This window comes from Heptranchias perlo, chromosome 4 (assembly GCF_035084215.1).
Source record: "Heptranchias perlo isolate sHepPer1 chromosome 4, sHepPer1.hap1, whole genome shotgun sequence".
Classification (NCBI taxonomy): Eukaryota; Metazoa; Chordata; class Chondrichthyes; order Hexanchiformes; family Hexanchidae; genus Heptranchias; species Heptranchias perlo.
Window position 1 is genome coordinate 122080358 of NC_090328.1, and position 16174 is coordinate 122096531.

At 45.1% G+C, this 16174-nt stretch overlaps 1 protein-coding gene across 1 annotated transcript; it reads left to right on the forward strand.

Annotated features, from left to right (window-relative positions):
* Positions 1 to 15095: 15095 nt before the first annotated feature.
* Positions 15096 to 15863, forward strand: LOC137320673 (putative nuclease HARBI1). Its single transcript, XM_067982352.1, has one exon. It carries the CDS (start codon positions 15096 to 15098, stop codon positions 15861 to 15863), a length of 768 nt encoding a protein of 255 aa, XP_067838453.1.
* The last annotated feature ends 311 nt before the right edge of the window (positions 15864 to 16174 follow it).

Here is a 16174-nt window from a genome sequence, read left to right on the forward strand (position 1 = left end):
ACCAAGTTTTTGGTCAGCTGTCCTAATATCTCCTTATGTGGCTTGGTGTCAAACTTTGTCTGACTACGCTCCTGTGAAGCGCCTTGGCCCGTTTTACTACGTTAAAAGCGCTATATAAATGCAAGTTGTTGGTAATGCAAAATGCTATTTTGCTATTGATTTTGTTGACTCTCACTAATTGATAAGCTAGCGAAGCACTTTGCAGCTCAACATTTGTTAACTCGTTAATCTAGAGTGGTAAGAAGATAACTAATTTAACAAAATTTGAAAATTCATATACTTTTAGGCTGCAATTATATACTGATCTCAGCTAGTATCTGTATCGTGTGATGCTCAGCCAGCAGACCTGAATTGCATTGCCAACTGTGCTTTGCATTGATGTGAGATCAATAGTATTAGTCAGCCCTGGTTCTCCAAGTATTTGTATGATGGTAAATGGGTATCACAGCGGGTGAGCACACACTGAACTATCGTCTCTGGGATTTAGGTTCAAATTTAGCCTGCACTGATGAAATGGAATTCTCCTGTGTCTGCTGATTGTAATGGTCTGATGTGAAATGAGTCTAAGCAGTCTTAACACAGCTCTTATTAAGTGCAGCTCCATGGCACAAGGCTCTCTGTAATATGGCATTAAATTGACAATCTCACTCAAAAAGATGTCGATAATGGAAAGATGCACACTGGTGCAGTAGAAGGTAATCTTCTGCATTAAGGTTAAGGCCCATTGGTTCAGAATAAGAGCCTGGTTCCACAACTCACTGCGCTGTGATTGATTAGGAAACACTCAATGACACCTGAAATTCAATGTGTTCCATGTTCCCATGCTGATATCCAATGACTTGATGAGCATAAAAATTCTTCCCCAAAAAATCATCAATTTAATCCTAAATCAAATCTGTGTCAAAGTCAAACCACTTTGATTTAAGACATAGGGAACATAGAGACTATCATATAGTGGAAATAACAGAGACCTGGCTCAAAGAAGGGGAGGATTGGATACTTAATAATCAGGAAAGATAGGGAAGGAAAGAAAGGAGGGGGTTGAGGGTGGTGGCAGTATTGATCAAAGAAACTATTATAGCGCTGGAAAGGGATGATGTAGTTGAGGGGTCAAAGACAGAATCTATTTGGTTAGGATTAAGGAACGTTAGAGGAGCTAATACGCTGCTGGGTATGTACCATAGGCCACCAAATAGTGGGAAGGAGATAAAGGAGCAAATTTGCAGGCAAATTACAGAAAGATGCAAGAACTATAGAGTAGTGATAATGGGGGACTTCAGTTATCCAAATATAGACTGGGACAGTAACAGTGTAAAGGGCAAAGAGGGGGAGGAATTCCTGAAATGTGTACAAGAGAACTTTCTGGAACAGTGTGTTTACAGCCCAACAAGGAATGAAGTAGGGCACGTGGAGTATGTTTCAGTGGGGGAGGATTTGGGGAACAGTGACCATAATATCATTAGGTTTAGAATAGTTATGGAAAAGGACAAGAAATAATCAAATGTGAAAATACTTAACTGGAGGAGGGCTAATTTCAGTGAGTTGAGAAGGGATCTTGCCCGGGTGGATTGGAGTCAAAAATTGTTAGGCAAGACAGTAACTGAAGAAGGAAAAGTTCCTTCAAGGAGGATTTGGTTCGGGTACAGAGCGGACACATTCCTATCAGGGGTAAGGAAGGCCATCCAAAGCTGGAGGTCCCTGGATTACTAAAGATATAGCGATTAAAATGAAACAGAAAAAGGAGGCTTATTATGAATGTAAGGTTCATAATACAGTGGGGAACCAGGCTGAATACAGAAAATACAGAGGAGATCTAAAAAATGAAATGAGGGGCAAAGAGAGAGTATGAGAAAAGATTAGCGGCTAACTTAAAAGGGAACCAAAAGTCTTTTATAAACATATAAATAGTAAAAGGATAGACAAAGGAAGGGTGGGACCGATTTAGGAACAAAAAAGATCATCTTGCGGAGGCAGAGGGCATGGCTGAGGTACTAATTGAATATGTCGCGTCCATCTTCACTAGAGAAGAGGAGGCTGCCATTGTAGCAATAAAGGAGGAAGTAGTAGCGATATTGGATAAGATAAAAATAGATAAAGAGGAAGTACTTAAAAGATTGGCAGTACTCAAAGGAGTACTGATGGAATGCATGCTAGGTTACTGAGGGAATTAAGGGTGGAAATTGCAGAGGCTCTGGCCACAATTTTCCAATCCTTCTTAGATATGAGGATAGTGCTGGAGGACTGGAGGATTGCAAATGTTACACTCCTGTTCAAAAAAGGGGAGAGGGATAAACCCGGCAATTACAGGACAGTTAGCCTAACGTCAGTGGTGGAGAAACTTTGAGACAATAATCCAGGACAAAATTAATTGGCACTTGGAAAGGTATGGGCTAATAAATGAAAGTCAGCACGGATTTGTTAAAGGAAAATTGTGATTGACTAACATGATTGAGCTCTTTGATGAAGTAACAGAGAGGGTTGATGAGGGTAATGTGGTTGATGTTGTGTATATGGACTTTCAAAAGGTGTTTGATAAAGTACCACATAATAGGCTTGTTGGCAAAATTAAAGGCCATGGGATTAAAGGGACAGTGGCAGCGTGGATACAAAATTGGCTAAGGGACAGAAAGCAGAGAATAGTGGTGAACGGTTGTTTTTCAGTCTGGAGGGAAGCTTACAGTGGTGTTCCCCAGGGATTAGTATTAGGACCATTGCTCTTTTTGATATATACTAACGGTCTGGACTTGGGTATAGAGGGTATAATTTCAAAGTTTGCAGATGACACGAAACTCGGAAATGTAGTAAACTATGTGGAGGATAATAACAGACTTCAGGAGGACATAGACAGACTGGTGAAATGGGCAGACACGTGGCAGATGAAATTTAACGCAGAGAAGTATGAAGTGATACATTCTGGTAGGAAGAATGAGGAGAGGCAATATAAACTGAATGATACAATTTTAAAGGGGGTGCAGGAACTGAGAGACCCTGGGGGTGCACATACACAAATCTTTGAAGGTGGCAGGACAAGTTGAGAAGGCTGTTTTTAAAAAAAAACATATGGGATCCTGAGCTTTCTTATTAGAGGCATAGAGTATAAAAGCAAGGAAGTTATGCTAAACCTTTATAAAACACTGGTTAGGCCTCAGCTGGAGTATTGTTTTCAATTCTGGGCACTTAAGGAAGGATGTCAAGGCCTTAGAGAGGATGCAGAAAAGATTTACTAGAATGGTACCAGGGATGCGGGACTTCAGTTATGTGGAGAGATTGGAGAAGCTGGGGTTGTTCTTCTTAGAACAGAGAAGGTTAAGGGGAGATTTGATAGAGGTGTTCAAAATCATGAACGGTTTTGATAGAGTAAATAAGGGGAAACTGTTTCCAGTGGCAGAAGGATCGGTAACCAGAGGACACAGATTTAAGGTGATTGGCAAAAGGGCCAGAGGCGACAAGAGGAAACATTTTTTTACGCATCGAGTCGTAATGATCTGGAATACACAGCCTGAAAGGGTGGTGTAAGCAGATTCAATAGTAACTTTCAAAAGGGAATTGGATAGAAACTTGAAGGGAAAAAATTTACAGGGGTATGGGAAAGAACAGGGGAATGGGACTAATTGGAAACCTCTTTCAAAGAGCCGGCACGGACACGATGGGCTGAATGGCTTCCTCCTGTGCTGTACCTACTATGATACTATGATAGGAACATAGGAAAAGGAGTAGGCCATTCAGCCCCTCGAGCCTGTTCCGCCATTCAATGAGATCATGGCTCTTCTGTACTCTAACTCCATATACCCGCTTTGGTTCCACAATCCCTTAATATACTTGGCGAGCAAAAGTCTATCGATCTTAGAATTAAAACTGAAAAAATGGATGGCATGCTGGATGGAATTGAAACCAACTAATTTCAAATAAGTTTAAGAATTTTCCTCTCTGCTCCTCTCCCTCCTCCCTCTCCTTTCTCTCCTCCCTCTCCTCTATCCTCTATCCTCCCACTCCTACCCTCTCTCCTCCCTCTCCTCTACCCTCTCTCCTCCCTCTCCTCTACCCTCTCTCCTCCCTCTCCTCTATCCTCTCTCCTCCCTCTCCTCTATCCTCTATCCTCCCTCTCCTCTACCCTCTCTCCTCCCTCTCCTCTATCCTCTATCCTCCCTCTCCTCTACCCTCTCTCCTCCCTCTCCTCTATCCTCTCTCCTCCCTCTCCTCTACCCTCTCTCCTCCCTCTCCTCTCTCCTCCCTCTCCTCTATCCTCTATCCTCCCTCTCCTCTATCCTCTCTCCTCCCTCTCCTCTACCCTCTCTCCTCCCTCTCCTCTATCCTCTATCCTCCCTCTCCTCTATCCTCTCTCCTCCCTCTCCTCTATCCTCTCTCCTCCCTCTCCTCTATCCTCTACCCTCTCTCCTCCCTCTCCTCTATCCTCTATCCTCCCTCTCCTCTACCCTCTCTCCTCCCTCTCCTCTATCCTCTCTCCTCCCTCTCCTCTATCCTCTACCCTCTCTCCTCCCTCTCCTCTATCCTCTATCCTCCCTCTCCTCTACCCTCTCTCCTCCCTCTCCTCTATCATCTCTCCTCCCTCTCCTCTACCATCTCTCCTCCCTCTCCTCTATCCTCTCTCCTCCCTCTCCTCTACCCTCTCTCCTCCCTCTCCTCTATCCTCTATCCTCCCTCTCCTCTATCCTCTATCCTCCCTCTCCTCTACCCTCTATCCTCCCTCTCCTCTACCCTCTCTCCTCCCTCTCCTCTACCCTCTCTCCTCCCTCTCCTCTATCCTCTACCCTCTCTCCTCCCTCTCCTCTATCCTCTATCCTCCCTCTCCTCTATCCTCTACCCTCTCTCCTCCCTCTCCTCTATCCTCTATCCTCCCTCTCCTCTACCCTCTCTCCTCCCTCTCCTCTATCCTCTCTCCTCCCTCTCCTCTATCCTCTACCCTCTCTCCTCCCTCTCCTCTATCCTCTATCCTCCCTCTCCTCTACCCTCTCTCCTCCCTCTCCTCTATCATCTCTCCTCCCTCTCCTCTACCATCTCTCCTCCCTCTCCTCTATCCTCTCTCCTCCCTCTCCTCTACCCTCTCTCCTCCCTCTCCTCTATCCTCTATCCTCCCTCTCCTCTATCCTCTATCCTCCCTCTCCTCTACCCTCTATCCTCCCTCTCCTCTACCCTCTCTCCTCCCTCTCCTCTACCCTCTCTCCTCCCTCTCCTCTATCCTCTACCCTCTCTCCTCCCTCTCCTCTATCCTCTATCCTCCCTCTCCTCTATCCTCCCTCTCCTCTATCCTCTATCCTCCCTCTCCTCTATCCTCTACCCTCTCTCCTCCCTCTCCTCTATCCTCTATCCTCCCTCTCCTCTATCCTCTACCCTCTCTCCTCCCTCTCCTCTATCCTCTATCCTCCCTCTCCTCTATCCTCCCTCTCCTCTATCCTCCCTCTCCTCTATCCTCCCTCTCCTCTATCCTCCCTCTCCTCTATCCTCCCTCTCCTCTATCCTCTACCCTCTCTCCTCCCTTTCCTCTATCCTCTATCCTCTCTCCTCCCTCTCCTCTATCCTCTCTCCTCCCTCTCCTCTATCCTCCCTCTCCTCTATCCTCCCTCTCCTCTATCCTCCCTCTCCTCTATCCTCCCTCTCCTCTATCCTCTACCCTCTCTCCTCCCTTTCCTCTATCCTCTATCCTCTATCCTCCCTCTCCTCTATCCTCCCACTCCTACCCTCACCTCTCCTCAAGAGAATGAATTGTACTTTTGTACAGTTTCATAGGGACCAGCATCCCTGCAGCTCTCTGATTGTGATGTGTCAACACAGAGGCTGAGTATCAGTGGGATATTTGTCTGCGGAGGGTAGGTATCACAACTGAGCTTGATTCTGTCTTCACCCAGTATTTTATTCAAGTGCTCTTTTCAGTAGAGGTAACTGGATTCCGATCAGGAATGAGAGTCCTAAGTGATTTCCTTCCCACTTCCCAACCTGGGGACATTAAGGGCAATTGTAGTGCCCAAGCAGCTGACATAAATATTTAACATGTAGCATAAATAGAACACATACTGTAAAGCCATGATATATATATTTGTATCTCACTTGTGTCACTGACCATAGCTCATTCAGGATTTTATCTCTTGTGTGTTGCCAGTGCCCAGATAAAAATGAAAACAACAAATCTTGGAAATTTGAAAAAAGAGCAGAAACTACAGGAAATACACTGGAGGTCAAACAGTGCCTGAAAGTGAAAGACAGGCTAATGCGTTTGTTGTCATATTTCAATTGAACGAAATTAGCAGAGTATCCGCTGTGTAGAATACAAATCATATTCCGTGGCCCTTAACAATACATGTCCCTTGGAATTCAAGCTCATTCCCTTGTTGTTCCCTCTGTCAATCATGGGAAGCACGATTTAGGGTTGGAGAGCTATTGATCAACACCACTCGACAGGGAGATGTGGAAAAGAAATTAGTATTCCCTAACGTAAGGGAGCATCAGATGGTATAGTAGGGAAGTCCATGATAGAATAATCACACATAGGCTCAGGATGCAGTGGGCATGGTGGGCCAAATGGTTTCCTTCTCTTTCTGAATATTCTCGTTCTTACATTGTTCTGCACTATTAATAACATTATACAATCTTCATCAGAGTCATTTCAGCTCGATTTGTAACCGTCTATGGCACAGTAATTCATTGGACGCGAAGCATTTTGGCATGGCCCGAGAATGTGAAAGTTGCTAGATAAATGCAAGTTTTAAAAAATTTCTTTACACTGTTTTCCTTTTATTGAGACTGTAGTACAAATTATAAAAACAAATAATGATAGTGAGTCTTTGGCTACTGTCGAATTCTGAGGTTCAGATGACATCTTTAAAGCATTCAAACTTTACCTTTGAGGATTTTCAGAACTTTTGGAGTATATTAATTTATTACTCATTGTATAATCCATTATCCTGTTCATCATTCCGAAGCTTGTTGTGTAATTTTACGATGGCACTTAAATAATCACTGAGAGTGCCTGTACAGGACTCCATCCCATTCTTTAGAACTGAGCAGGCCTGATGAGCATTGCCTCCCAGTGCCATTATAATGTTTTAATGAAGCTTTTCCAGGCACTTCTCTGCTTACTGAATATTATTTGTGGCCACCTGCAGTATCCAGGAACACCCACAAGACTCGTATTAAGACTCATATTTCATATTAAGTATGCAGTTATGGACACTTTTTCAAACATAATTATAACGACAAGATTTTAGATTTGTCTGCCTGATGATTATAAAGTCTACGCTGCAGAATCTATCCTCTTGTTGCTGAGTTTTAGGGTCCCTGAATATTCTAGTTCATATTCTGCAATTTAATCTCTGCATGACATAATTATGCAGAACATTGCAATCATAGGAACTGGAGTAGGCCATTCAGCCCATCGAGCCAGTTCCGCATTCAATGAGATCATGGCTGATCTGTATCCTAACTCCATCCACCTGCCTTGGCTCCATATCCCTTTAATATCTTGGCTAGCAAAAATCTATGGATCTCAGGTTTAAAATGATTAAATCTTAAATATCCCTTCACTCCATATTAGCACATTGTCCCACTTTCCCATTTAACACACTGTAACCCCTAGATCTCTTTCCTGATCAGTACCGTGTCCCATTGTGCATTTAACACCCACTATAACACCTAGATCTCTCTCCTCATGAGCACACAGTGCCATTTAACCGAAACTATAAGCCCTAGATCTCTCCTGATCGGCATACTATCCCACTTCCATTTAACACAGATATAATCCCTCTTTTATTTCCTTGCTCCCAGATTAATTATTTTACAATAATCATGTTGAACTGTATCTGTCATTTATTGATCCAATAATCTAAAATATCTAAATTGTTCTGAATCTGGTTAAATTATTTTTCATTAGAAACTTATGATAAAGATGGAGCTTTTTTCACTAGAGCTGATAAGGTTAGGGGTGACCTGATGGCGATCTTCAAAATTATGAAGAGTTACAATAGGCTAAATGGAACATTTAATTATTCGTTTTCTACGGGTGACCTAAATTCAACCTCTGCTCAGAGAAACGGACGAATCACACTGGACCCGATTTCTGCGTTCGTTGTGCCCTCTGTACATCAGCTCAAGGGGCGTGATGGACTGGGAAAAGGGGGCAGAGACCCCCCAATGTTGGGTGGGGTAGAGTTTTCGTGATGGTTCTCCCGAACTCCCGCCATAACTTTGGTGAAGATTGACAGAAACCGCAGAGAGACGGTCAGTTACGCCATTTTTCCGGGATTTTCATCGATCTTGTGCCAACGTTCCGGCGGGATATTGCGAACACCTGTGGAAATTCTACCCTGGGTCTCTGCCCCTTTTTGTGCAACACATGCACTTATCAGTGGGACTTGAGGCGAGTTAGGAAACCCTTGTCAAAAACAGGCAGGAGTTTCATACACCTCCCGTATCTTTTCCAAGCCTTAAACTGGTGCAATGACACTTCCTTTCCTTGCCCGTATAAATTAGGTGAGAGTGACTGCCCTTGACATCAAGGCAGCATTTGACCGAGTGTGGCACCAAGGAGCCCAGGTAAAATTGAAGTCAATGGGAATCAGGGGGAAAACTCTCCAGTGGCTGGAGTCATACCTAGCACAAAGGAAAATGGTAGTGGTTGTTGGAGGACAATCATCTCAGCCCCAGGACATTGCTGCAGGAGTTCCTCAGGGCAGTGTCCTAGGCCCAACCATCTTCAGCTGCTTCATCAATGACCTTCCCTCCATCATAAGGTCAGAAATGGGGATGTTCGCTGATGATTGCACAGTGTTCAGTTCCATTCGCAACCCCTCAAATAATGAAGCAGTCCGAGCCCACATGCAGCAAGACCTGAACAACATCCAGGCTTGGGCTGATAAGTGGCAAGTAACATTCGTGCCAGACAAGTGCCAGGCAATGACCATCTCCAACAAGAGAGAATCTAACTATCTCCCCTTGACATTCAACGGCATTACCATCGCCGAATCCCCCACCATCAACATCCTGGGGGTCACCATTAACAGAAATTTAACTGGACCAGCCATATAAATACTGTGGCTACGAGAGCAGGTCAGAGGCTGTGTATTTTGCAGCGAGTGACTCACCTCCTGACTCCCCAAAGCCTTTCCACCATCTACAAGAAACAAGTCAGGAGTGTGATGGAATACCCTCCACTTGCCTGGATGAGTGCAGCTCCAACAACACTCAAGAAGCTCGACACCATCCAGGACAAAGCAGCCCGCTTGATTGGCACCCCATCCACCACCCTAAACATTCACTCCCTTCACCACCGGCGCACTGTGGCTGCAGTGTGCACCATCCACAGGATGCACTGCAGCAACTCACCAAGGCTTCTTCGACAGCACCTCCCAAACCCGTGACCTCCACCACCTAGAAGGACAAGAGCAGCAGGCACATGGGAACAACACCACCTGCACGTTCCCCTCCAAGTCACACACCATCCCGACTTGGAAATATATCGCCGTTCCTTCATCGTCGCTGGGTCAAAATCCTGGAACTCCCTTCCTAACAGCACTGTGGGAGAACCTTCACCACACGGACTGCAGCGGTTCAAGAAGGCGGCTCACCACCACCTTCTCAAGGGCAATTTGGGATGGGCAATAAATGCTGGCCTCGCCAGCGACGCCCACATCCCATGAACGAATAAAAAAAACAATTGGTAGACTGCAATTTAAGTTTAATTTCTTTAATTATAGATGAGCACTTTTGCCACATTTTTCCTTCTGGTCAGCTGTGTGAGTCAAAGGGCTTTTTGGGGTGACTTTTTCTAAGACCAACCAGCAACAGCCCAAGAGAACACTAGGATTTTTCCAAATGGCTGGTATTCCCTAAAGTTCAGGGCATCGTTGATTGTACGCTTGTATCCCCACATGCTCCTATACACAATAGTGTGCCATTCATGAATCAAAAGACCATTTATTCTATCAATGTGAAGGTAACATGCGACCATCTGCACAGAATCATGCAAGTAAATGACTGCTTCCCCAGAAGTAGGCACAATGACTCATTTTAAGCAATTTGCCTCTTATTTGACCCGCAAAGAATAGTTCAACGTTGACTTGTAGGTAACTAAAGCTATTCACTTCAATCATGGCCCAATACACCTCTCTGTAGCCCTGTACAACTGCTCAAAACCGGTACAATGAAGTGCATGCATCGATCACAGCCATGATTGAGCATGCTATAGGCATGATGAGCTAAAGACTCTGATGTTTTGACAGATGAAGAGGTATTTGATAGTTTAGCCTGGCCAAAGTGTCACAAGTCACTGTTTGCTGCATGCTCAATAAGTTCAATCTTCAATGAGGAATCAATATGGACCGACCGGTACAAGAGAGCACTGAACGTCACTAAGGAGCTATCATTCACGAGATTGAGGAATTCAATTGCACAAGCACTTTTGTAAGCTTTGTGAGAGCAGTCTCTCGTAGACAAACCTTCTCATAATGACCCCATGAACAGTCCTTCTGCCAATCTTCCCATGTCCTGAAAAAAGTTAGGTACAATCTTATGTTTACAGTGCTACTTCCATGCTTGTGAGATACTTCTGGAACATGTAAAGTCATCAGGGGGCTGGCGAAATGGTGCAGAGTGTTGTCATGGAAAGAGGCGGCGGCATTCTCCATGGCCTGCACCTGTGGTGAGCAATGAAGACTACATCAGAGAATCTCTTCATTCATTCACCAAGCCTATCCATTGAGGAGCTGGCAGCGCAGTTCATGAACTGTATGACGGCCATCTGAAAACTGCAAGTAGCCCTGGCATTATCACATATTCCAAGATGGACTGCAGCGTTTATATCCCATGCAGCTGTACACCACGCATACTTATTTGGAAAGCTGGGCCCCAGAAAACAGGATCCTTGTTCTTATCAACTGTGGATGGATGCAGTCTCCCCCACTGGCCAGATGCTTCCTATTCTTTCTGTGCCACTTCTGCTTTCTCCTGTCCCCTTGAGCTCCGTGTTTCACGTTCCTCAAACTCACTTTCTAAATTGCCCGGGATGGATAAACCTGTGGTACTGCTTGCCAGGATGAGGTTGAGTGGCAAGACGTACCCTGAGATGCCTAGTTGTTTTCAATTCATCCTCAGGGTGTGGGCGTTGCTGGCAAAGCCGGCATTTATTTCCCATCCCTAGTTGCCCTTGAGAAGGTGGTGGTGGGCCGCCTTCTTGAACTGCTGCAGTCCATAAGTTGATGGTGCTGCCACAGTGCTGTTAGGTAGGGATGTTCCAGGATTTTGACCCAACAACCATGAAGGAACGGTGATATATATCCAAGTCAGGATGATGTGCGACTTGGAGGGGAACTTGGAGATAATAGTGTTTCCATGCACCTGCTACCCTTGTCCTTTTTGGTGGTGGAGGGGTTGTGGGTTTGGAAGGTGCTGCCAAAGAAGCCTTGCTGAGTTGCTGCAGTGCATCCTGTAGATAGTACACACTGCAGTTACGGTATGTTGGTGATGGAGGGAGTGGATTTTTATGCCTGTGGATGGAGTGCCAATCAAGCGGACTGCTTTGTCCTGGGTAGTGTTGAGTTTCTTGAATGTTGTTGGAGCTGCACCAATCCAGGCAAGTGGAGAGTGCTCCATCACACTCCTGACTTGAGGCTTTGGGGAGTCATGAGGTGAGCCATTTGTTCAAGTCTTGCTGCATGCAGGCATGGACCACTTCATTATCTGAGGAATTGCAAGTGGAGCTGAACAGCCCCACTTCTGATCTTATGATGGAGGGAATAGTTACTCCTGGTCACAGCCTCAGCATCTTCTGCCAAACCCATAGAAACAGAAGGAGAAAAAGTATTACAAAGATGTCCTCATTACAACTTGATGACGTGCAGCCTTCGCTTACAGTACTGGTATCGATTGACCTGCTGTTCAATGCATGTTCCAGTGTTACTGAGCACATGAGTCAATAAGATGGTGACTAAAGGAAGGAAAAATATGCAACAAATCTTGAGCTGGTGTGAGACCTACTTCTTCCCTGTCTCCTGATTTTACTCCAAAGCCCTGCCTCTGTATCTGGAGAATCTGTTCCTCAAAAGTGGAGAGAGGATTCAAGGTTGATGGTCCTCCCATTATCGCCCTCTCCATGTTATGTGCTCTATTTTCCTGCAAAACCAATGGAATGCATTTTGAGTAATTGACATTAGTGGCATGACATATACCAGACTGATGTATCGGTGTGGCATCCATAGGTGTTGGGAGGATAGCAAACATGCATCATGCAAAGACTGTATGTGGAAGGACTTGACAAGGGGTTGGACCCACCCTACTGCAGTACTGGGAAAGGATAAGTGTACAGTGCTGCTTAATGGGCAACCATGGAAAGCTGACCAAATACTGTAAGAATGTATTGTTGGAGGGAACAATTCATGCCAATAATAGTTGCTGTACTCCCAGGAAGTCACGGTGTGGTACCCTATCTTTCCACTCCTGGTAAGGTTATTGAACTTTTTCCAGTCCAGCACTGTACTTAGGTTCTCTGCACAGTGCTGCTGACATTGACTTGACCAGTGACCTCCTGTCAACTCCCCAGTCCACCCTTCAGCTGACCCAATGGCTATGGGGAGAGGGGAGGAGAAGGCGGAGAGAAGGCGGGGGGGGGGGAGAAAGATGACATCCCTCCTCCACTGCAGTTGCTGCAGCAAGATTTCTGTAGTCTCTTCCTTGAGCAGTAGTGCCCTGCTATCGTCAGCACTATTCTCCAACATTTTCTGGTGCTTCTTCCAGTAGATCAGCAGCAGAATGGATAAAACCCAAATGCGTTTTGAGCTTTTTAAGACCCGCAGCAGCTCACGAATTTCCACCCCTTCATCAACCAGTGCTGAATGGCTGAGCAATGTACTGGTCAGGCACTGATCCAGCACTGTTTTCTCTGAGTAGAATGAATTCAATAAAACCGTTTCTTCTCAATGAAATAGTAAATGTATGAATCGGCACTGGTTTTGTCAATCATGCCAGAACTGATCAGAAAATAGGGACTCCAAGGAATGCCATGTTATGTGCTAATATATATGATACTTTACCAGGTCAATAAAGGTGAGGATAAATTTATATCCGTTAAGGTAGCTATCTCTGATAGAAATTGTCAAAATTAGAAATACCTTCTTGAATGACTAAAGTGATCTAATTTCGAGGGTTTTGGACAGTTTCAGCATGAAATGTCATCCACATAGGTCTCAGCTGGATGCCTTACAAAATCCTGAATAGTTTGATTTTGAACCTTTTAGACAAGGGGAGAGCTCTCTGGCCAGTTTTAGCACAATGGTGTCAAATCCAAGCTATGTATTAATCAAAAGAGCAACAAGAAACAATCAATCTGCCTTCCCGTGAGACGGTCTTAATACCTCTACAGCAGACGTGACCATCAATAACACTGTCCCATCTTCCCAGTCCCATTCCACAAGTCAGTGAGTGTGGTTTTAGCCTTTTCGCTACTCTCTCCCAGCAGTATGAATTGCACATACTTGCCACCCAGCTGTTATTGCTGCATAATCTGATATGTCTCACTGACAGATGTTGTTTAACATTGCTCATAGTTGAGTGGAAATGAGTTAATTGACCTATGCAAATGAATGTGACATTGTGCGCTGGTGACAGTAATTAGTGGATGATGACCAAATGGGAAGTTTCCATTTTTGCGTTATTGCACAAAATTTGTATTGACAACCACAGAGGTCATAAGATCACTTGTATCATTATGCCAAAAAAAATGAACAAAGTTGGAAAAATTCCATGCAGTGCACAGGATTGGTACAGTTACATCAATGATATCAAATGAATGTCAAAAAATGAAGGATTTGTAGGTCTTTGGAATGTCATCCACATAGGTCTCAGCTGGATGCCTTACAAAATCCTGAATAGTTTGATTTTGAACCTTTTAGACAAGAGAAGAGCTCTCTGGCCAGTTTTAGCACGATGGTGTCAAATCCAAGCTATGTATTAATCAAAAGAGCAACAAGAAATGATCAATCTGCCTTCCCGTGAGACGGTCTTAATACCTCTACAGCAGACGTGACCATCAATAACACTGTCCCATCTTCCCAGTCCCATTCCACAAGTCAGTGAGTGTGGTTTTGGCCTTTTCGCTACTCTCTCCCAGCAGTGCCACATTGTCACATCCAGAAACAACTGAGCACGTGTTAGAAAGGACCGCACTGTAGAGATTATCTAGTTCCATCAAACACAGTTGCACTAAATAATACTGCATGTGGTTTTCATTACAGTGTCTATATTTGAATCAAAGTAAAATGAATGTATTTAAAGAAACAACAAATATCACATACCATCCTCATTTACTGATGTATACAAATTACGAATTTTTAAAGCAGTTACTCCAGAGACTTGAGCACATAAGCCTGACACTTCAGTATAGTACTGAGGGAATGCTGCACTGTTGGATGTGCCGTCTTTTGGATGAGTCGTTAAACTGAGGCCCCGTCTGCCCTCTCAGGTGGACATAAAAGATCCCATGTCGTTATTCGAAGAAGAGCAGGGGAGTACTCCCCGGTGTCCTGGCCAATATTTATCCCTCAACCAATGTTACGAAGACAGATTATTTTTGTCATTGGTCCGGAAATTGCTTTTAAAATAACAATGAGCCTAACAGCGCTTACTGTTATTAGTGGCGAAATCAAAGAGTAAGTTTGCTGCTGGAATGTGAAAATAGACTAAAAAAGTTAGGGCTGCTCTGAATTGGCACTAGAAGCATGTCCTGTCGCAATTTAAATTTCGTGCATTATTAATGTAGCCAGGATTCAGCCAGAAGGAACTTTTTAAGCTGTCAGAGAGTTGTAGAAAATGTCTGAGAGAGCTAGGTGTCAGAATTTTCAATTTTCTTTTCAGATTATATGACTTCAAGAGTCCTGGAAGTGTTTAAAGAGGCCAGTGTGGGGGAAATAAAAAGTAGGTTTAAAAAAAGTACCTTTTCCACCATTCTGGATGCCAGTGTTTTTTATGTACTGTACAGAATGGAATTCAGATGCAGGAAACAACAGAGATGAGTCAGGCGCCATGCCTGTAGGCTCATCAGGAGGGACTATTACCCACCTGAGAGAGTGTACAGGGAAAGGCTGTCTTTCGAGATGATGTCGGAGGGGCTATGTGTGAGGAGACTTCATTTTAGTAAAGAGGTGATCAGCCACCTCTGTGAAATGTTACAAGGGGACTTTCAGCCACGTTCTACCTCCTGCAGGCCCTTGTCAGTAGCCCTCAAATTTAATGCACGCAGATTATTTCAGGCAGGCACCGGTGACATGTGCAACATCACCCAGAATGCTGCGAGAGTCTGCATTCAGCAGGTCACGGAGATCATATTCCGCAGGGTTTCTGAGTTCATCGGCTGTGACATGTCCCCAGCACGGCAAAGGGAGAGGCCTATCGCATCCCACAGGATCACTGGATTCCCCAGAGTGCAGGGGGCTGTGGACGGAACCCATGTGCCATTGAAGGCACCCCGTCATGCACCTGTCACACACATCAACAGGAAAAGGTTTCATTCATTAAATGTGATGATCCTTTGCGATGCCGATCTGCAGATCATGAATGTTAATGTAGATCACCGGGGAAGTGCTCATGATACCTTCGTCCTTCGACACTCAAACTTAGAGGATTCCTTCACCAGAGCGCAGCAAGGACCTGGGTGGGTCTTAAGTGACGAGGGCTACCCGCTGAAGCCATGGCTGATGACATCCTACCACAGGACCAATAGTGCAGCACAGGAGAGGTACTACCATGCCTGCGTGTGCACGCGCCAAGTAGTGGAGAGGACAATAGGGGTGCTGGAATCGTGCTTCCGGACAGATCGAGGGGAACTTTGCAGCACTCGCCTGTCAAAGTGGCGAGGATTGTGGTGACCTGCTGCGCTTTGCACAACTTTGCCCTGCGGGAAGGACTGACCTTTAACCCAGCAGACGAGATGCTGCTGGAAATGGAGGATTCCAACGCAGATGTCGCTGGGGTCATGGGTCGTGACCCCTCCCCCCCCCTCACCCCTGCCCCCGAGGAAACCACGGCCGCAGAGGGCAGGGCGGTGAGAGAGCAGCAGGAGGTTCAGTCATTGGGACAGTGAAGAAAGTGTCAAAATGTCTCCCCTCCTCCTCCCCCTCCCCAGGAAAGTAGACAACAGGACGGGCAAGATTGAAAGCCAAATAGTGAACTTTTATTG

Bases quoted from the DNA above. Each gene is read 5' to 3' on its own strand.
- LOC137320673 (XM_067982352.1), top strand. From the start codon at position 15,096: ATGTCGGAGGGGCTATGTGTGAGGAGACTTCATTTTAGTAAAGAGGTG.